Here is a 23,355-nt window from a genome sequence, read left to right as displayed (position 1 = left end):
GCTGCACTCTAGCCTGGGCAACAGAGTGAGACTCCATCTCAAAACAAAAACAAAAACAAAACAAAAAAAACAAACAAAAAATTAGGCGTGGTTGCGGGCACCTGTAGTCCCAGCTACTTTGGAGGCTGAGGCAGGAGAATGACCTGAACCCAGGAGGCGGAGCTTCCAGTGAGCTGAGATCGCGCCACTGCACTCTAGCCTGGGCGACAGAGCGAGACTCCATCAAAAAAAAAAAAAAAAAAAAACCCTCAACAAACTAGACATAGAATATGCTTCAAAATAATAAAAGTCATATATGACAAACCCATAGCCAACATCATACTAAACAGGGAAATGTTGAAAGCATTCCCCCTAAAAACTGGAACAAGGCAAGGATGTATACTTTCACCATTCCTATGCAACATGGTACTGGAAGTCCTAACCAGAGCAATCAGGCAAAAGAAAAAAAAAAAGGCATTCAAATTGGAAAAAAAGTCAAATTATTGCTGTTCACTGATTATATGATCTTATAACTAGAAAACCCTAAAGACTCCTTCAAAAGACTCCTAGATTTGGTAAATGACCTCAGCAAAGTTTCAGTATATAAAAATCAATGAATAAAAATTAGTACCGCTTTTATACACTAATAATGATCAAGCTGAGAACCAAAAGAACTCAATGCCATTTATAATAGCTATTAAAAAATACCTAGGAATACATTAATCAAGGAGGTGAAAGATCTCTACATGGAAAATTTAAAAAACACTAATGAAAGAAATCATAGGTGACACAAACAAATGAAAAAACATCCCATACTCATAGATTGGAAGAATCAATATCATTAAAATGACCATACTGCCCAAAACAATCTACAGATTCAACACCATTCCTATCAATTTACCAACAGCATTCTTCACAGAATTAGAAAAAATGTAACTAAAATTCATATGGAACCAAAACAGTCTGAATAGCCAAAGAAATCCTAAGCAAAAAGAATGAAGCTGGTGGTATCACACTGCCTGACTTCAAATTATACTACAAGACTATAATAATCAAAACAGCAGAGTACTGTTATAAACATAGATAGATAAATGGAAGAGAATAGAAGACCCAGAAACAAAACTATATACCTATAACTAACTGATCTTTGAGAAAGTCAACAAAAGCATCCACCAGGAAAAGAACATCTTCTTTAATAAATGGTTCTGCAAAAATTGTGAAGCCATATGCAGAAGAATAAAACTGGACCTATATCTCTCAACATATACAAAAAGTAACTCAAGGTGAATTACAGACTTAAATGTAAGACCTGAAACTATCAAAATGTTAGAAGGAAACCTAGCAAAAACTCTTGTGTGAACATTGGCTTAGGGGAAGAATTTGTGACTGAGACCTCAAAAGCAAATGCAGCAAAACTGAAAATAGACAAATAGGACTTAATTAAACTGAAAAGCTTATGTACAGAAAAAGAAATAAACAACAGAGTGAATAAACAACTTGAGGAATGGGAAAAATATTTGCCAACAATGCATCTGACAAAGGGCTAATACCAAGAATCTATAAGGAACTCAAGCAATTCAAAAAGGAAAACACAAATAACCCTATTAAAAAGTGAGCAAAATACATGAACAGGCATTTTTCAAAAGAACACATACAAATGGCCAAGAAACGAAAAAAAATGCTCAACATCATTAATCATCAGAGAAATGAAAATTAAAACCATAATAAGATACCATCTTACACCAGTCAGAATGGCTATTAATAAAAAATAAAAAAATAGATATTGGCAAAGATGCAGAGAAAAGGGAACACTTATACAGTATTGCTGGGAATTAAATTAGTACAACTTCTATGGAAAGCAAAATGGAGATGTCTCAAAGAACTAACAATAGAACTACCTTTTGATCAAGTGATTCCACTACCTAGTATTTACACAAAAGAAAAGAAATAATCATATCAAAAAGACACAAGCACGTGTAAGTTTATTGCAGCACTATTTATAATAGCAAAGTCATGGGATCAACCTAAGTGTCCATCAATGGGCAATTGGATTAAAAATATGATATATATACACACACACTGGGCTTATTAAGTGACTACACACTGGGCTTATTCAGTGAATGACAAGGAGTTTGGTTTGTCTAGGGTCCAGGATATGTAGTGAAAGGTCAAAGACTATAGCTGGAAAAGAATGGTGGAGCTGGGGAATGGAAGAGCTAAATGCCAAGGATTCCTTTCAATTGCTATATAAAAAATGTAAAGACTGGGGGGGTGTTCCATGATGGCCAAATAGGAGCAGCTCGGGCCTGCAGCTCCCAGCATGATCAATGCAGAAGATAGGTGATTTCTGCATTTCCAACTGAGGTAACTGGTTCATTTCATTGGGACTGGTTGGACAGTGGGTGCAGCCCACGGAGGGGGAGTTGAAGCAGGGCGGGGTGTCACCTTACCTGGGAAGCACAAGGGGTCAGGGGATTTCCCTTTCCTAGTCAAGGGAAGCCGTGACAGACTACCTGGAAAAACAGGGCACTCCCGCCCAAATACTATGCTTTTCCCAAGGTCATAGCAACTGGCAAACAAGGTGATTCTCTCCTGTGCCTGGCTTGGTGGGTCCCATGCCCATGGAGCCTTGCTCACTGCTAGCACAGCAGTCTGAGATTGATCTGCAGGGTGGCAGCCTGGCTGGGGGAGGGGCGTCTGCCATTGCTGAGGCTTGAGTAGGTAAACAATGTGGCTGGGAAGCTCAAACTGGGTGGAGCCCAGTGCAGCTCAACAAGGCCTACTGCCTCTAGAATCCAACTCTGTGGGCAGGGCATAGCTGAAGAAAAGGCAGCAGACAACTTCTGCAGACTTAAACGTCCCTGTCTGACAGCTCTGAAGACAGCAGTGGTTCTCCCAGTATGGCATTTGAGCTCTGAGAACAGACAGACTGCCTCCTCAAGTGGGTCCCTGACCTCTGTGTAGCCTAACTGGGAGACACCTTACAGTAGGGGCCGACAGACACCTCATATAGGTGGCTGCCCCTCTGTGACAAAGCTTCCAGAGGAAGGATCAGGCAGCAATATTTTCTGTTCTGCAATATTTGCTGTTCTGCAGCATCTGCTGGTGATACCCACGCAAACGGTCTGGAGTGGAACTCCAGCAAACTCCAACAGACCTGCAGCTGAGGGACCTGACTGTTAGAAGGAAAACTAACAAATAGATAGGAATAGCATCAACATCAACAAAAAGGTCATCTACACCAAAACGCCACCTCTAGGCACCAACATCAAAGACCAAAGATAGATAAAACCACAAAGATGAGGAGAAACCACAGCAGAAAAGCTGAAAATTCTGAAAATTCTAAAAATCAGAAGTGCCTCTTCTCTTCCAAAGGATCACAGCTTGTCACCAGCAACAGAACAAAGCTGGACAGAGAATAACTTTGACAAGTTGACAGAAGTAAGCTTCAGAAGGTTGGTAATAACAAATTTCTCCAAGCGAAAGGAGGATGTTCAAACCCATTGCAAGGAAGCTAAACAGCTTGAAAAAAGAGTAGATGAATGACTAGAATAAACAGTGTAGCAAAGACCTTAAATGACCTGATGGAGCTAAAACCATGGCATGAGAACTTGGTGACACATGCACAAACGTCAATAGCTGATTCAATCAAGTGGAAGAAAGGGTATCAGTGACTGAAGATCAAATTAATGAAATAAAGTGAGAAAACAAGATAGAGGAAAAAAAAGTAAAAAGAAACGAACAAAGCCTCCAAGAAATATGGGACTAGGTGAAAAGACCAAATCTAGTTTGATTGGTGTACCTGAAAGTGATGGGGAGAATGGAACAAAGCTGGAAAACACTCTTCAGGATATTATCCAGGAGAACTTCCCCAACTTAGCAAGGCACTCCAACATTCAAATTCAGGAAATACAGAGAACATTACAAAGATATTCCTCGAGAAAAGCAACCCTGAGACACGTAATTGTCAGATTCACTGAGGTTGAAATGAAGGAAAAAAAGTTAAAGGCAGTCAGAGAGAAAGGTCGAGTTACCCACAAAGGGAAGCCCATCAGACTAACAGGGCATCTATCGGCAGAAACCCTACAAGCCAGAAGAGAGTGGGGGCCAATATTCAACATTCCTAAAGAAAAGAATTTTCAACCCAGAATTTCATATCCAGCCAAACTAAGCTTCATAAGTGAGGGAGAAATAAAATGCTTTAAAGACAAGCAAATACTGAGAGATTTTGCCACCACCAGGCCTGCCTTACAAGAGTTCCTGAAAGAAGCACATAGAAATAAACAACTGGTACCAGCCGTTGCAAAAGCATGCCAAATTGTAAAGACCATTGATGCCATGAAGAAACTGAAACAATTAATGGGTAAAATAACCAGCTAACATAATGACAGGATCAAATTCACACATAACAATATTAACCTTAAATGTAAATGGGCTAAATGCCACAATTAAAAGACACAGAATGGCAAATTGGATGAAGAATCAAGACCCATCAGTGTACTGTATTCAGGAGACCCATCTCACATGCAAAGATGCACATAGGCTCAAAATAAAGGGAAGGAGGAAGATCTATCAAGCAAATAGAAAGCAAAAAAAGCAGGGATTGTAATCCTAGTCTCTGATAAAACAGACTTTATGCCAACAAAGATCAAAAGAGACAAAGAAGGCCATTACATAATGGTAAAGGGTTCAACTCAACAAGAAGAGCTAACTATCCTAAATATATATGCACCCAATACAGGAGCACCCAGATTCATAAAGCAAGTCCTTAGAGACTTACAAAGAGACTTAAACTGCCACACAATAATAATGGGAGACTTTAACACCCCAGTGTCAGTATTAGACAGATCAATGAGACAGAAGGTTAAAAAGGATATCCAGGAATTGAACTCAGCTCTGCAACAAGCAGACCTAATAGACATCTACAGAACTTTTCACCCCAAATCAACAGAATATACATTCTTCTCAGCACATCAAACTTATTCCAAAATTGACCACATAGTTGGAAGTAAAGCACTCCTCAGTAAATGTAAAAGAACAGAAATCACAACGAAGTGTCTCTCAGACCACAGTGCAATCAAATTAGAACTCAAGATTAAGAAAGTCACTCAAAACCGCACAACTACATGGAAACTGAACAACTTGCTCCTGACTGACTACTGGGTAAATAATGAAATGAAGGCAGAAATAAAGATATTCTTTGAAACCAATGAGAACAAAGACACAATGTACCAGAATATCTCAGACACATTTAAAGCAGTTTGTAGAGGGAAATGTATAGCACGAAATGCCCACAAGAGAAAGCAGGAAAGATCTAAAATCGACACCCTAACATCACAATTAGAAGAACTAGAGAACCAAGAGCCAACAAATTCAAAAGCTAGCAGAAGGCAAGAAGTAATAACTAAGAATAGAGCAGAACAGAAAGAGATAGAGACACAAAAAACCCTTCAAAAAATCAATGAATCCAGGAGCTGGTTTTTTGAAAAGATCAACAAAATTGATAGACTGCTAGCAAAACTAATAAAGAAGAAAAGAGAGAAGAATCAAATAGATGCAATAAAAAATGATAAAAGGGATATCATCACGGATCCCACAGAAATACAAACTACCATCCGAGAATACTACAAACACCTCTACACAAATAAACTAAAAAATCTAGAATAAATGGATAAATTCCTGGACACATACGCCCTCCCAAGACTAAGCCAGGAAGAAGTTGAATCTCTGAATAGACCAATAACGCTCTGAAATTGAGGCAATAATTAATAGCCTACCAACCAAAAAAAGTCCAGGACCAGATGGACTCACAGCTGTATTCTACCAGAGGCACAAAGAGAAGCTGGTGCCATTCCTTTTGAAACTATTCCAATCAATAGAAAAAGAGGGAATCCTCCCAAATTCATTTTATGATGCCCACATCATCCTGATACCAAAGCCTGACAGAGACACAACAAAAAAAGAGAATTTTAGACCAATATCGCTGATGAACATGGATGTGAAAATCCTCAATAAAATACTGGCAAACCAAATCCAGCAGCACATCGAAAACCTTATCCAACACGATCAAGTCGGCTTCATCTCTGGGATGCAAGGCTGGTCCAACATACACAAATCAATAAACGTAATCCATCACATAAACAGAACCAATGACATAAACCACATGATTATCTCAATAGACTCAGAAAAGGCCTTTGACAAAATTCAACAGCCCTTCATGCTTAAAACTCTCAATAAACTAGGTATTGATGGAACGTATCTCAAAATAATAAGAGCTATTTATGACAAACCCACAGCCAATATCATGCTGAATAGATAAAAACTGGAAGCATTCCCTTTCTGACACAAGATAAGGATGCCCTCTCTCACCAGTCCTATTCAACATAGTGTTGGAAGTTCTGGTCAGGACAATCAGGCAGGACAAAGAAATAAAGAGCATTCAATTAGTTAAAAAGGAAGTCAAATTGTCCCTGTTTGCAGATGACATGATTGTATATTTAGAAAACCCCATCATCTCAGCCCCAAATCTCCTTAAGCTGATAAGCAACTTCAGCAGTCCCAGGACACAAAATCAATGTGCAAAACTCACAAGCATTCCTATACACCATTAACAGACAAACAGAGCGCCAAATCATGAGTAAACTCCCATTCACAATTGCTACAAAGAGAATAAAATACCTAGGAATCCAACTTACAAGGGATGTGAAGGACCTCTTCAAAGAGAACTACAAACCACTGCTCAAGGAAATAAAAGAGGACACAAACAAATGGAAGAATATTCCATGCTTGTGGATAGGAAAAATCAATATCATGAATATGGCCATACTGCCCAAGGTAATTTATAGATTCAATGCCATCCCCATCAAGCTGCCAATGACTTTCTTCACAGAATTGGAAAAAACTACTTTAGAGTTCATATGGAACCAAAATAGAGCCCATATTGCCAAGACAATCCTAAGCAAAAAGAACAAAGCTGGAGGCATCACACTACCTGACTTCAAACTGTACTACAAGGCTACAGCAACCAAAACATCATGGTACTGGTACCAAAACACAGATATAGATCAATGGAGCAGAACAGAGGCCTCAGAAATAACACCACATATTTATAACCATCTGATCTTTGACAAACCTGACAAAAACAAGAAATAGGGAAAGGATTCCCTATTTAATAAATGGTGCTGGGAAAACTGGTTAGCTATATGTAGAAAGCTGAAACTGGATCCTTTCCTTACACCTAATACAAAAATTAATTAAAGATCAATTAAAGATTTAAATGTTAGACTTAAAACCATAAAAACCCTAGAAGAAAACCTAGGCAGTACCATTCAGGTCACAGGCATGGGCAAGGACTTCATGTCTACAACACCAAAAGCAATGGCAACAAAAGCCAAAATTGACAAATGGGATCTAATTAAACTAAAGAGCTTTTGCACAGCAAAAGAAACTACCATCAGAATGAACAGGCAACCTACAGAATGGGAGAAAATTTTTGCAATCTACCCATCTGACAAAGGGCTAATATCCAGAATCTACAAAGAACTCAAACAAATTTACACTAAAAAAACCAGCAAAGCCATCAAAAAGTGGGCAAAGGATATGAACAGACACTTCTCAAAAGAAGCCATCTATGCAGTCAGCAGACATATGAAAAAATGTTCATCATCACTGGTCATCAGAGAAATGCAAATCAAAACCATAATGAGATACCATCTCACACCAGTTAGAATGGCAATCATCAAAAAGTCAGGAAACAAAGGTGCTGGAGAGGATGTGGAGAAATAGGAACGCTTTTACACTGTTGGTGGGAGTGTAAACTAGTTCAACCATTATGAAAGACAGTGTGGCGATTCCTCAAGGACCTAGAACTAGAATTACCATTTGACCCAGCAATCCCATTACTGGGTATATACTCAAAGGATTATAAATCATGCTACTATAAAGATGCATGCACATGTATGCTTATTGCAGCACTATTCACAATAGCAAAGACTTGGAACCAACCCAAATGTCCATCAGTGATAGACTGGATTAAGAAAATGTGGCACATATACACTATGGAATACTACACAGCCATAAAAATGGATGAGTTCATGTCCTTTGCAGGGACATGGATGAAGCTGGAAACCATAATTCTCAGCAAATTATCACAAGGACAGAAAACCAAACACTGCATGTTCTCACTCATAGGTGAGAATTGAACAATGAGATCACTTAACTCAGGGCGGGGAACATCACACACTGGGGCCTGTCAAGGGTTAGGGATCTGGGGGAGGTATAGCATTAGGAGAAATACCTAATGTAAATGATGAGTTGCTGGGTGCAGCAAAACAACATGGCATGTGTATACCTATGTATCAAACCTGCACATGGTGCACATGTACCCTAGAACTTAAATTATAATAAAATAAATAAATAATGAAATCATTGCACTTTGCAGCAATGTGAATGCAGCTGGAGGCTGTTATCCTAAATAAAATGACTCAGAAAGTAAAAAACTACATGTTCTCACTTATAAGTTGAAGCTAAACAATGGGTACACATGAACATATGAAATAGAATAATAGATATTGGTAACTCCGAAAGGTGCTAAATATTGAAACCTATAAATGGGGAGTATATATGTTGAGTATTCTGTATGAGGCCTTTGTTATTCTTGTTCAGTCAAATGTAATGATTATGTTTAACTATGCTATTATTGTATTAGTTCTTATTGCAGTTTATAAGAGATAAAATGCATGAATTTCATAAGTATATTTGAAATATACCCATCTTATATCAAAAGATCTTAACTAAACAATATTTTAATAAAGTTTTTCATCAAAGTTTAGACTTAGGACTAAAAATACTATCATTCTAATTTCAATTAAATAATTTCCAGAAAAAGTCTATTAACCAGTTTCATATTATATCTATAAGAAAGCACATTAACCTATTTTCATATTTATATAAATTAACTTACTAGTTCTTCAATGGAGAAGCAGACTTTAAAGGAATTGAATGCTGGAAAATAAGTTTGACTTAGCGAGTAAGGCTGGGACAACTCCAGAGTAGACAGGGTAGGTCCAAAAGTAAAAATTCAATGATAAAAATAATATTGGCATATGACCAGTTTGAAGGCAGTGAGTAAAAGGGTCAGAAGAAAAAAACTGAAGTTATGGAGGCGATTTAGGTAGTATGATGGCTATTAATTATATTTCTGTTAATATTCTACTAACAGAAATGAAAGAGTGTTAAAAATAACTAGTTTGGAAGTTGATATGGTTTGGATGTTTGTCCCCTCCAAATCTAATGTTGAAATGTAGTCTCCAATGTTGGAGGTAGGGCCTAATGGTACGTGTTAGATCATGAGGATGGATCCCTTATGAATGGCTTAGAACCATCTCCTTGGTGATTATTGCAAATCTAATGTTGAAATGTAGTCTCCAATGTTGGAGGTAGGGCCTAATGGTACGTGTTAGATCATGAGGATGGATCCCTTATGAATGGCTTAGAACCATCTCCTTGGTGATTATTGAGTTCTCTCTCTATTAGTTCACATAAGATCTGGTTGTTTAAAATTATATGGTACCTCCCTCCTCTCTCTCTTGCTTTTCCTCTTGCCATGTAATGTGCCTGTTCCCTCTTTGCCTTCCACCATGATTGGAAGCTTCCTGAGGCCTCACCAGAAGCTGAGCAAATGTCGGCGCCATGCTTCCTGCACAGCCTGAAGAGCTGTGAGCCAATTAAACCTCTTTTCTTTATAAATTGCCCAATCTCAGGTATTCCTTTATAGCAATGAAAAAGCAGCCTACCACTGGGGTAAGGAGAATTCATGATTAAAGTCAAGGAGAATCTTGACTTTAATCATGAATTTAAATATTGAGTTTGATTATGAGCTATATATATATATGTTATATATATGTGTGTGTGTGTATATATAACATATATATATATTACAAAGCAGTGCTAGGTACTTTGTATGGCAGAACTGATCATTATAGAATAATTTATAGTTGGCAGCATAAAGAGTTCAGTAGAAATAAATAAAATTTAAAATGAGTTTTAATAAATTTCTCACCGAGCTGCTAGTGGAGAGTAAAATTCCTAGGGGAGGAAATGAAGAGGGGAAGGGGGACAGAGAAGGGACAAAGTTTGCTAGTGGTAGAATTTTCATTTTTTTCTTTATATTTTGATTTTTACAATTATAAAATTTAAAATTTAATAACTAGATCTTGAAAAAAAAAAAAAAACCCAGTGTTTTGCATCACAAGTTTTGTACTGAAAAACAAAAACAAAAACAAAAAACACTAGGTAGTCTTCTCCTTCTTGACACGATTTATAAGGCACTGTATAATCATTCCCTGCCTACTTTTCCATCCTCATTTAGTATCATTCTATCTACAGGCTCCAGCTATGCCATGTCCTCTCTTACTTGTAGATTTTTACTCATGTTGTACTGAATTACTCTTTCAAAAAAATTTTTTTTTTCTCTAGAGACAGGGTCTCCCAGTGTTGTCCAGCTGGTCTTGAACTCCTGGGCTCAAGCATTCCTCCCACTTTGGTCTTCCAAAATGCTGAGATTACAATTGTAAGCCACTGCACCCAGCCCCCAAATTACTCTTAAACATCAGTACTGTACACTTACTCCCAAACTTGTCCAACTTCCACTTCAGATGTTATTTTTGTTAGGGAGCTCTTCCCCAAATCCCCCTGCCATGCTGCCACAGTATTCTTTATTTCTCTTAGTGTAATTTCCATTATTATATTTTCTTTATTGTAATTTTGTGTTTAATTTTGTTTTTCCCTACAAGTCTCTGAAAACAGGGACCATTGTATCTCCAGTGCTTACTTCAGTGGTATGGTCTTGGTAAATGTTTGTTGAATGAGTGGATACATTTCAAAGTAGACTGTTTTCAAGTCTAAGGAAACTATTTGACTCATGAATTTTCCTGGGCCGACTGACAAAAGTTTATTTAACAATGTTTTTACAGGAAAAAAAGATGCATTCAAGGCCAGAGAGCATGTCACTCAATTCAGCACTGACAATGGAAAAGTGCTAAATGCCCTTAAATCCAAACCTTCTTTAATGGTTCCCATTAGCTGTGGCAGCAACCATAATAACATAAACAGTACCCATAATAGTTCCCATAAGCTTGGGCAGAGACTCATGGCTATAGGAAAGAAAATAGATATGGCAAGGAGGGTGAAGACTAGGACAGATAGTTAATAAATAAGCTCTGAAAGAGGATACACAAAATTTTCTACTTTAAATTTAAACAAGCTTTCTGTCACCTTTATCTTTTCCCTCCTTTCTTTTTACTGCCATAAATTATGGCTCCCAAGTAGGCTTTCTTTCTTGTAATGGTTAATTATAGAACAAACATGGGAACCCAGACTAATGGTTTTCTCCTTTATATACAGGTTTTTTTCTTTTTTTTTTTTTTTTTGAGACGGAGTCTTGCTCTGTCACCCAGGCTGGAGTGCTGTGGCCGGATCTCAGCTCACTGCAAGCTCCGCCTCCCGGGTTCCCGCCATTCTCCTGCCTCAGCCTCCCGAGTAGCTGGGACTACAGGCGCCCGCCACCTCGCCCGGCTAGTTTTTTTTTTTGTATTTTTTAGTAGAGACGGGGTTTCACCGTGTTCGCCAGGATGGTCTCGATCTCCTCACCTCGTGATCCGCCCGTCTCGGCCTCCCAAAGTGCTGGGATTACAGGCTTGAGCCACCGCGCCCGGCCTATACAGGTTTTTTTCAACAAATTAATAAGAATGTATTTTTAACAGCAGTTTCAGATCTAAAGAAAATTGAACAGAAAGTATAAAGAGTTCCCACGTACCCCTTCTGTCATTTCCTTTATTATTAACATCTTGTATAAGTGTGGCACATTTGAATTAATTAATTTATTTATTTATTATTTTGTATTGAGATGGAGTCTTACTCTGTCACCCAGGCTGGAGTGCAGTGGTGAGATTATGACTTACTGCATGCTCATCCTTCTGGGCTCAGGTGCACACCACCATACCTGGCTAATTTTTAAAAATTATTTGTACAGATGGGGTCTCATTATGCTGCCCAGACTGGTCTTGAACTCCTGGGCTCAAGCAATCCTCCTACCTTGGCCTCCCAAAGTGCTGGGATTATAGGTGTGAGCCACTGCACCCAGCAATTTTTTAAAAAATATATATTTAGAAAAAAATTTTGGTAGTGATGGGGTCTCACTATGTTGCCCAGGCTGGCCTTAGATTCCTGGCCTCAAATAATCTTCCTCCCTCAGCCTTCCAAAGTGCAGGAATTATAGGCATGAGCCACTGTGCCCAGCCAATGAATTGATGTTGACACATATTATTAACTAAAGTCTTGAAAGAATAGTGACATAGAGACTTGGAGAAGATAGCTTCCCATTAAATCTTATTAAATAGATAAAGAAAAAGTTTTCAAATATTAACAAAATAATGCCAAAAGTTAAATCTATACTTATTTTGTATTCTGTCATCATTTTTTGGTCTAAATATATGTGCTAAGAATGGCAAAGAATTTCCCTATAATACTGAGAGACCTGCTTTGTTAGTCCAGGGATTGCTTATTTCTATGCTTGTGATACAGAAAACTACATTTGTTAGAATATTTCTAGTTAGGAAATTGTCTTTAACTTACAGCTTTAAACTTGTGTTACAGTGGAAGTTGATTTTACCTTTAAACTTGTGAGGAATGCCTGGTACATATTAGATGTCCAATATATGTAATCCTTTATTGACTTAAAAAATGAATTGAATTAATAATTAATAATTCATTATGATCTCATTGATTTGACTCCAACTAATTCACCAGTCAAAAGAATTGTGTATATTTTCTCACAATTAGGACTATAGTAAAATATATTTTTTCATGTGAACTATATGTTAAAATAAAGTAATCGTCACAATTAACTTTTAAAACACAAATCTGAATTTGCCACATTAATAGAGAACTGACTATTCTACCTACAATCTTTTCATATGAACTTAGCACATCAGTGAAAGGAAACACAACTGTAACCTTCTATATATATCCTTTTACAATAAAACCCTTATCCTACAGATTAATGAAATTTTTTAACTTAAAAACTATCTGAAAATTTCTTATATAGGAAATAGGGAAACAATAAAATTAGTGATAAGAACAAATTAGGAATAACAGGAGGAATCACACTCATCTCTTCTTCAAAAAGAAAAAAAAGGTAATTCAAGGAGGAAGAGAATACAACATATGCTTGACAACAACACTTATAACATTGGTCAAATTCTCTAGGCACTAGCATGAATAGGAAAGAAATTGTGTGGCACGCTTTTGAAACAAGATGAGAAGGTTATAAAAGTCTTTAGAAATCCACTTTAGGTCAGACAGCTTCTAGCTTAATTATTCTGAGTTCTTCAAGGATGATGTAAAAACACTCATGCTCTAATCTGGCATGGAACTTTGGGTAAATGCTTCAATTTGTTAAAAATAAATTTAAGTTTTGCATTTAGGTTTTCCTCAGTGCTTTTCAGGAACTTATTTACCATGTCATTGTTCAGGTTGGCACTTCCACAGTTTACTACCAAAGAAATGCTTGTACTCTTTTACCCCAAAGGAAAGCTACAATATGACAAATGTTGGGATGGTATATGATATATAAAATTCTTAATAGTTCCCATTGTGCAGAATACTTATAACCTTTGCTCCAATACAAATTTATGTTTATAATACCTTATATCTAAATTTGAAAAAGTAACAGTGAAGGAATGAATGAATACAACCTCTTACCACTTGGCAATACCATGACTGGCTCTGTAAACCTTTGTTCATCTGCTAATGGTAGGTTTAAGGAGATGATTAACACCATTCCCAGACTGGTTCCAACGAACAGACAAGGAGAGATGGTAGAGTCATTTTTCCGTGCAAAGGATTCCATGAAGTATAGTGCTGTAATTGCTTCTTTAGAATCTTTGTCAATACTGGAGATACTAGAGCTTCTGGAACGATTATAGGAATTTTCTCGGTTTTCTATGGAAATACATAAAAAACCCCACACAAATTGTTAGCATATTTCCACAATAACATCAGGGATTTAATATATAAAAACCGAAATTACAAGGAGGAAGTAAAATTACATTGTTTGTTAATTGACCTAGGAGGGAGCTTATCTAGTTAACCCCTTATTTTGAAGATGGAGAAACTGAAGTCTAGAAGTATAATTCATAAGCTTAGGCAGACCTAGGACTAGAATTGGAGGCTCCTGAGTTCTGGCTCACCATTTTTCTTTCTCTATGTTAACTCACAAGTTAGTTGAAATTCTTTTACCTAGAAAAAAGATTTAGTCTAAATAGTAACGGTTATAAGAATTTCCGGTATCACTGAAATTGTGCTTCCCTCCTACCTCTAAATTGTTGGAAGTGTCCCTAACACTTTGTCAATTCCAAAGACAATATTGTGACGATTGGCATGAAAGGGCTTATCTGGATCACAAATCTTCTGTGGCAAACATATTCTATATCTGGGGTAATTGCAATTGTAAAAATTAACATTTCTACCAAGGCCAAAATGCAAATTTTATCTCCCTGAACTGGTTTCAGGCTGTTACCTTTAATACAAATCCAGTCCTAACTTTGCCTAGGGCTAAACAAAGAGTATAGACTATATGCCATCCTGTTGATAGTGGTAATCTTTCTGAGAGTGCTTCAGCTCACTTGAAAAAAAAAAAACACAAAAAAAACCAGGATGGTTTCAGGTTCTCCTCTCATCAACACTTGTACATGTGCACACTCCAATAAGCATAAACTTATACAGCTCAGTGAAATGTTATCAAGGTTGTCCTGCTCTTATAATCTACAGAGTACAAGTTCTTCATATTTTTCTTTCTACGGCCTTCACTCTCTTTTCCCTCTTGATAGGTACACATGTAACTCATAATTGTTTTTATAGAAAAGGAAACAAAATATAGTATTTCTAATTTCTCCTTTTTATCTCTTAGCAAATTTATAAAAATAATTGTTTGTCATAAAATTTAGAGACAAGAGGGAGTTTGGAAGTTATATATTTTACAGATTTGGAGACAGACTTAGAGTTTAGTAATTTTCCCAGAATCCAGGACAAATTAGAGGTAGAAGTATCTAAAATTCAAAATTCCCACCTCTCATTACAGTGATTCAGAGTGCTACTTCTGGCTGGGTGTGGTGGCTCATGGCTGTCTGTAACCCCAGTGCTTCAGGCCAGGAGTTCAAGACTACCTTGGGCAACTTAGTGAGACACTGTCTCTACAAAAACTGAAAAATAAGATGGATGTGGTGGTGTGCACCTGCACCTCCAGCTGCTTGGGAGGCTGAGGCAGGAGCGTCGCTTAAGTCCAGGAGTTAGAGGCTGCAGTGCACTATGATTGTGCCACTGTAATCTAACCTCAGCAACAGAATGAGATCCTCTCTCTTAAAAAAATAAAAATTAAACGGGGGCTACTTCTTTTATAATCCTTACATAGTGCTTCTTTTATAACATGCTAGCTATTATATGGCTCCAAATCTTTTCCATTCATGGTTCATCACCATACAAAGTTGATATTCATAGACACCTGTTAGAGAAATAACATCATTATCTGCATATCTAAGGGATCAGATTTAGTATAGCATAATATTTAAAAAAACAAAAGCTTAAATATAATTTTTTTAAATTTGAGGACCAATATAGATCACTGTCAAAAGTTTTCAGGAGTAGTAAATAGAGACTTACTTCACAGCATAGAATTACTATAGCAAATTTTCCTAAAATTTTTTTTCCTATCTCTCTTTCTAAAGTTCCTTATCAATAGGACAGTTGCAGCAAAGTTACAAAATTCCCTTTTTGTCCCTCTGTAAAAATGTCTGGTCTCTGGCTCTTGTAATTTACTCCCCTCCCCCATCGCCCCACACTCATTCCATAAATAAACAAATAGACCTTCCTTTTAAAAATATATGAAGATGAAGATTGAAAACTTTAGAATTTAATATCTTGCCTTTGTTCTTGGTCACATTCATTTGACAATTGAGGAAATTAAGGTTGCAATACATTAAATATCTACAGATAGAGACACCAAAAAGCTTACCATTGGGATTGAAATAAACTCTTAATTATTACGGAAAGGGTAGGGAACAGATTAAGGCATAGCTCTCCCTTTGTACAGAGGAGCGAGTAGTTACCTATAAGCAGAGACATTTTGGTTTTCCAGGTGAGGAAGGAGGTGGAGTGAGGAATGGAGTTGGAGTTATGGCCACAGCCCTATCAGGCTCTCAGGTATTCACTGACTAGTAGTTTTTAAATATCTTTCACATGTGATCTCCATCCTGTATCTCTGTTCCCATTACCATGGTAAACCAAATTTTAACTGTACCAAAAATTTTTAATATGTTTAACATACCTTCTGTTGTAACCGGTAAAGAAATCTCCATGCAGGCTGCTGACTGGGCTTTTCGAAATGGTGGTCTTCCAGGACCCCAGCGATTTACTTTTGAAACATCGGCACTAGAAAGACGTTTTCCAGAACTGCAACTCTGAGAAGTTGGACTTGTGCAGTGTCCATTTACATGGTCTGTGCCAAGAGAAGGAAGGCAGAATAAATATAATAATTAACTCTTAATATGAAAGAATACAAGTGTGTGGATTAACAAATGAAGATAAGCAACAATTCCTTTATTTTCTAAACCACATGAACATAGTTAAGTCCTTGTTCTTTTAAGATTTAGTCATAATTTTAGTAGTTAGCCAAAAATTTCAAAATATATTTATTAAGCATAAGATTTTCTTTAAAAATATTTTGGCTATGTAACATAGCTGAAAATTGATTCCATAGCTCTACCATGTATTTTGTCATTATAGTATTAAATGTTTTGTTGCATAACTTAAATATACAATGAAAGTACTTTAAGTGGTTAGAGTTTAAAAAGATAGAATAGAAGCATTTAAAAAAAGTTTTACTTTAAGTTCTGGGATGCATGTGCAGAATGTGCAGGTTTGTTACATAGGTATACATGTGCCATGGTAGTTTGCTGTACCTATCAATCTGTCTTCTAGGTTTTAACCCCTGCATGCATTAGATATTTGTCCTAATAGTCTCCCTCCCCTTTCCCTCCATTCCCCGACAGACCCCGGTGTGTGATGTTCCCCTCCCTGTGTCCATGTGTTTTCATTGTTCAACTCCCACTTATGAGTGAGAATGTGTGGTGTTTGGTTTTCTGTTCCTGTGTTAGTTTGCTGAGAATGATGGTTTCTAGCTTCATCCATTTCCCTGCAAAGTACATGAACTCTTTCTTTTTTATGTCTGCATAGTATTCCATGGTATATATGTGCCACATTTCTTTATTCAATCTATCATTGATGGCCATTTGGGTTGGTTCCAAGTCTTTGCTATTGTAAATAGTGCTTCAATAAACATATATGTGCATGTGTCTTTATAGTAGAATGATTTATAATCCTTTGGGTACATACCCCAAAATGGGATTGCTGGGTCAAATGGTATTTCTAGTTCCAGATCCTTGAGGAATCGCCACACTGTTTCCACAATGGTTGAACTAATTTACACTCCCACCAACAGTGTAAAAGTGTTTCTATTTCTCCATATCCTCTCCAGCATCTGTTGTTTCCTGACTTTTAATGATCGCCATTCTAACTGGCGTGAGATGGTATCTCATTGTGGTTTTGATTTGCATTTCTCTAATGACCAGTGATGATGACCTTTTTTTCATATGTTTCTTGGCCACATAAATGTCTTCTTTTGAGAAGTGTCTGTTCATATCCTTTGCCCACTTTTTGATGGAGTTGTTTTATGCTTGTAAATTTGTCTAAGTTCCTCGTAGATTCTAGATATTAGCCCATTGTCAGCTGGATAGATTGCAAAAATTTTCTCCCACTCTGTATGTTGCCTGTTCACTCTGAGGATATTTTTTTTTGCTGTGCAGAAACTCTTTAGTTTAATTAGATCCCATTTGTCAATTATGGCTTTTGTTGCAATTGCTTTTGGTGTTGTAGTCATGAAATCTTTGCCCATGCCTATGTCCTGAATGGAAGTTCTGGCTAGGGCAATCAGGAAAGAGAAAGAAAGGGTATTCAAATAGCAAGAGAGAAAGTCAAATTGTCTCTGGTTGCAGATGACATGATTGTATATTTAGAAAACCCTATGGTCTCAGCCCAAAATCTCCTTCAACTCATAAGCAACTTCAGTAAAATCTCAGGATACAAAATCAATGTGCAAAAATCACAAGCAGTCCTATACACCAATAATAGAGAGCCAAATCATGAGTGAACTCCCATTCACAATTGCTACAAAAGAGAATAAAATACCTAGGAATATAACTTACAAGGGACATGAAGGACCTCTTCAAAGAGAACTACAAACCACGGCTCAAATAAATAAAAGAGGACACAAACAAATGGAAAAATATTCCATGTTCATGGATAGGAAGAATCAATATCATGAAAACGGCCATACTGCCCAAAGCAATTTATAGATTCAATGCTATTCCCATCTAGCTACTTTCTTCACAGAATTACAGAAAAAGCTACTTTAAATTTCATATGGTACCAAAAAAGAGCCCATATAGCCAAGACAATCCTAAGCAAAAGGAACAAAGCTGGAGGCATCAAGCTACCTGACTTCAAACTATACCACAAGGCTATAGTAACCAAAACAGCATGGTACCGGTACCAAAACAAATACACAGACCAGTGGAACACAACAGAGGCCTCAGAAATAATATCGCACATCTACAACCACCTGATCTTTGACAAACGTGACAAAAACAAGCCATGGGGAAAGAATTCCCTGTTTAATCAATGGTGCTGGGAAAACTGGCTAGCCATATGCAGAAAACTGAAACAGGACCCCTTCCTTACACCTTATACAAAAATTAACTCCAGATGGATTAAAGACTTAAATGTAAAACCTAAAACCATAAAAAACCCTAGAAGAACAGAAGCATCTTACTGTGCAGTTAAGAAGGGTACATAAGAATATTGGTTCTGGGGCCAGGCCAGACTGCCTGGAATTAAATCCCAGTGCTGCCACATACTAGTTGTATAGATTACTGAAGTCTTCATGCATTAGTTGCCTCTTCTGTAAATGTGGAATATTATTACCTACCTAATGGAGTTTTTGTGATTTTTTTGTGATAATACATGTCAAATGCTAGAACATGTGCTGGCATACACTAAACTCAGAACAAAAGTTAATTACTATTGTCATCTTTTTCCAGAGTATAAAACTACTCATGTCCAAGTTAAGAGTACTGTTTATTTAGAGCTTGTGCATTTGGCTCTGTTTTGATAGAACTTAAAAACTTGGCAGTGCATTAAAATATGTCTTATTTTTCTTAATGCTAACAAATTATATTTGAAACATCATCTCATAGTTCAGCAATATGCAGAATACATTTTAAAATGTGTTTATTTGGTCATACAAATGATGATAGAGTGCCAAGGAGAAAAATCATATTTAATGGCCATGTTGAACATGAAGAACTAGTACTTGGTATCCACTATAATATAGCCTTACTGTATTATAGAGTTTGAAAAGGTATGATTGTATGTTTCCTGGATTCCCTTGCAGATACTGCAAAGATGAAAATTAGTTTTCACCATTTAAATAGCTGGCATGTTTTATTATTTTTTAAAAATAGGAGTTAACATTTATCAAACACTTAAATGCTGGGCACTTTATACACATTACCTCATTTAACCTTCACAACAATCCTGCAATGTAGGTTTTTTTTTTTTTTTTTCTATTATCCTGATTTTGCAGATGAAGAAACGAAAACTCAGAAAAAAACAATCAGGAAATTTTCTCATATCACATATGTAATAATCATGGAGGCAGACTTCTAATCCAGAGTTGTTCGCTTACTATCTGTATGCTTAAACATTTGACTACAGGGTCAGGTAAAATATTTGAGAAGGAGTAGCAATTTTGAAGATATATTTAGTAGGGTTTAAGAGGCACATGTAATGCACACTGAGATCCAGACCTTTTGGATTCTGACCATAATGTGCTTTGGAGAGGACATTTTAAAATTAAATCTATTTGGGGATTATTGAACCTTCCATATCTGTATGTTTAGATCTCTTCCAACACTTGGGAAGTTTTCATTTATTATTTCATTGAGTTTTCTTTTTTTGGTATAAATTTAAAGGGTACAAGTGCAATTTTGTTACATGAATATATTGCATAGTGATGAAGTCTGGACTTTTAGTGGAATCACATCTGAATAAGTACTCTGTACCTGGTAAGTAATTTCTCCTTTCTCACTCCCCCTCTGACCCTCCCACCCTTCTGAGTCTTCAATGTCTATTATTCTACACTCTATGTCCATGTGTACAAATTATTTAGCTCCCATTTATAAGTGAGAACATGCAAGATTTTTCTATGCCTTTTTCCTTCTTTGCTCTTTCTGGAACTTCTAAAATTTGATTATTTGTTTGCTTGTTTCCCATGTCTCCTAGGCTTTCCTCATTCCTTCTCATTCTTTCTTCTTTCTCCCTCCCTCTTTTCCTCCCTCCACAACACCCCCGTGCCACCTTTGTCTGATTGGATTATTTCAAAAGACCTGGGTTCAAGTTCAGAAATTCTTTCTTCTGATTGGTCTAGTCTACTGTTAAAGTACTCAATTGTATTTTTTATTTCATTCACTGAATTCCTCAACTCCAGGATTTGTTGTGTGTGTGTGTGTGTGTGTGTGTGTGTTTTTATGATATCTATCTCTTTGTTGAATTTCTCATTCAGCTCATGAATTGCTTTTCTTATTTCTTTGTATTTATCTGTATTCTTTTGTATCTTGCTGGATATCCTTAAGATAATTATTTTAAATTCCTTTTCAGGCGTTTCATAGAATTTTTTTTACCTTTGGGGTCTGTTACTGGAGAATTATTGTGTTCCTTTGGAGGTATCATGTTTTCTTGATTTTTTGTGTTCACGTGTTCTCACATTGATATTTCTACAGCTGGTATAACTGTCACTTTTCCCAATTTTATAAAGTAGCTTCCATAAAGAAATACTTTTTCCTGTTGATGTATCTATAATGTAAGTTAGGTACATGGCTTTCGCTTTGGTTCTGGATGGGCACCATAGTGTAATCTCCATGTGATTACTTTGACTGTAATCAGTATCGGAGGTATCTGCAAGTTCCTTAGTGGCATAGGCTGCAGTTGTTTTTGGAGGCTGTGGTGAGGATTTGCTGGGGATGGAGGTGCCAAGTGGGCTGGTCCTCAGACCTCTTGGTGGGGTATGTGAGCATCAGCAGTGATGGCAGTGGGCCAGTTCTTGGTTCCCTGGGTGGCACATGCAGGTGTCAGTGGTGGTAGTATGTGCCCTGAGGTCTTTGGGCCCTCAAGTGGAGCACACAGGTGCTGGCAGGTGAGGTGGCCTGCTCCTTGAGTCCCTGGGTAGGATGCATGCATTGGCACTGGCAGTGGCAATAGCAGGTGGGTCTTCTGGTGCCTGAGTGGAGTGCACAGACACTGGTGGTGTCAGCAGGCCAGTAGGACCAGTCTGCAGGCCACTGGATGGCATGCATGGGTGCCAGCAGTGAGCCAGGTGGCCCAGTCCCTAGGCCTCTGGGTGTGGTATACAGGCACTAGTGGTGTCCATAGTAGGGCAGGCAGGCTGATCCCTGCTCCCCTGGGTGAGGTATGTGAGTGTTCAGCCTCTCTGACATGCTAGATCACCGGCTTCCTGGGATATAGGGTGCTGCATGGCTCGGGTGCCAGAAATGCGGTTATACCACTGGGTCAGCTGGCATAGTAACACTGCAGCCTTCTGGGTGGATGTGGCGGGATGTTGGAGATGCAGGATTCATTGGGCAACAGGGCAGGATGTAGTTTGGTGTTGACTCTGCTCTCAAAATGGCACCATATTGCAGCAGCTTGGGTCCCAGAGGTCCCAGCACTAACTCCCTCCCTGGAACAATGCAGTCTCATGGACTCCAGGAAGCTCCTTATACTAGGCTCAGGGCCCAAGAGGGCCAGAGGGCTTTCTTATAGCTAGGACTGCAGGCATTTGTGGTTGGAATGTCAACTGCTAGGAATCTCTTACCATTTCTCCTGCATTGGAGCATCCCTCCTAGGTGTGAGCCAATTCAACTGAGTGCCTTGCTTCCTTTTCTATGCTCCCATCTCAAACTTCCATGCTTCAGAGGATCCCTATTGTTTTCCTACTGCATTAATTCTTCCCTAGATATTCTACCTGATACATTGTTACCTACTTGCTATAGGCTCCTAATATATTGAGATAAAATTATTTGGTTAAGAAGGTTAAGAACAAGTTTTACTCTTGGATATATTAAACAATGCCATGTTCTAGCCGTGATCTCTGGGTATTGTAGCTTCTACCTCCAATTTACTTATTATTTTAAAAATAGCTTTTAATTTTAAAAATTTTAACTTCCTTAGATTCTCACTTCCATTTAGACAAAAAGTTAATATTTTCTTTGAGTATCCTTCTGCAATTAATCTAATTTTTTTTCCAACAGAAATAGAAGCATACATTGAATTCCTGCTCCAAGATGGCTGACTAAATGCAGCCAGGGGAACATCTCCCACCAAGAGACCAGGATATTGGGAAGACTAGCACACTCCTGCAGATCTTCAGAGGGAGGGCATTGAGAGCAGATGAAGGGAAGACACAGAGGCTGTCCTTAAGGAAAAGAAAGCTGGGAAACCTGCATTGGGCTACCGCACACCACAACTTCTTCCCTGACCCCAATGACTCCTGCAAAGGGAATGAGTAGAGCAGTCAAGAAACAACCTGCTATCGCCATGGGCCTCTGGAATCCCAGCAGGAGGAGACCCCTTAGCCACAATGGACACTTGAATTGGCAGGGAAAGCTGCTTAGAGAAGTGAGAAGCATTAAGGAAAGAACTCCAGCCAGTGCCCAGAGGGTTTGGCATGGGAGCACCTGTAATGGAGCAGACCAGGGATGAAAAACACTCTACAAGAATTTCATAATGCAATCACAAGTATTAACAACAGAATAGACTAAGCTGAGGAAAGAATTTCAGAGCTTGAAGATCAGCTTTCTGAAATAATAGAGTCAGACAATAATGAAGAAAAAAGCATGAAAATGAATGAACAAAACCTCTGAGAAATATGAAATATGAAATTATGTAAGGAGACTGAATCTATGACTCGTTGGCACCCCTGAAACTGATGGAGAGAATGGAAGCAACATAGAAAACACATTTCATGGCATCATCTGTATTAGTCTATTCTCACACTGCTATAGAGACGCACCTGAGGCTGGGTATTTTATCAAGAAAAGGTGTTTAGTTAGCTCATGGTTCTTTGGGCTGTACAGGCTTCTGCTTCTGAGGAGGCCTCAGAAAACTTACAATCATAGCGGAAAGTGAAGGGGAAGCAGTCACATCTTC

The 23,355-nt window shown here is 37.7% G+C and overlaps 1 protein-coding gene across 1 annotated transcript in view; it reads right to left on the bottom strand.

Annotated features, from left to right (window-relative positions):
• STXBP5L (syntaxin binding protein 5 like) overlaps positions 1-23,355 on the bottom strand; it is a 473,308-nt gene that overhangs the window by 23,239 nt on the left and 426,714 nt on the right. The window contains exons 22-23 of the mRNA XM_025375463.1: positions 16,361-16,531; positions 13,741-13,980 (exon numbers count right to left, since the gene is read on the bottom strand). Of these exons, the coding sequence (XP_025231248.1) occupies positions 13,741-13,980; positions 16,361-16,531 (411 nt within the window). The remainder of the gene's footprint in view (positions 1-13,740; positions 13,981-16,360; positions 16,532-23,355) is intronic.

Source organism: Theropithecus gelada, chromosome 2, assembly GCF_003255815.1.
Source record: "Theropithecus gelada isolate Dixy chromosome 2, Tgel_1.0, whole genome shotgun sequence".
NCBI lineage: Eukaryota > Metazoa > Chordata > Mammalia > Primates > Cercopithecidae > Theropithecus > Theropithecus gelada.
The sequence above is the reverse complement of the archived record's forward strand: the minus strand, read 5'-3'. Positions and strand labels throughout refer to the sequence as shown.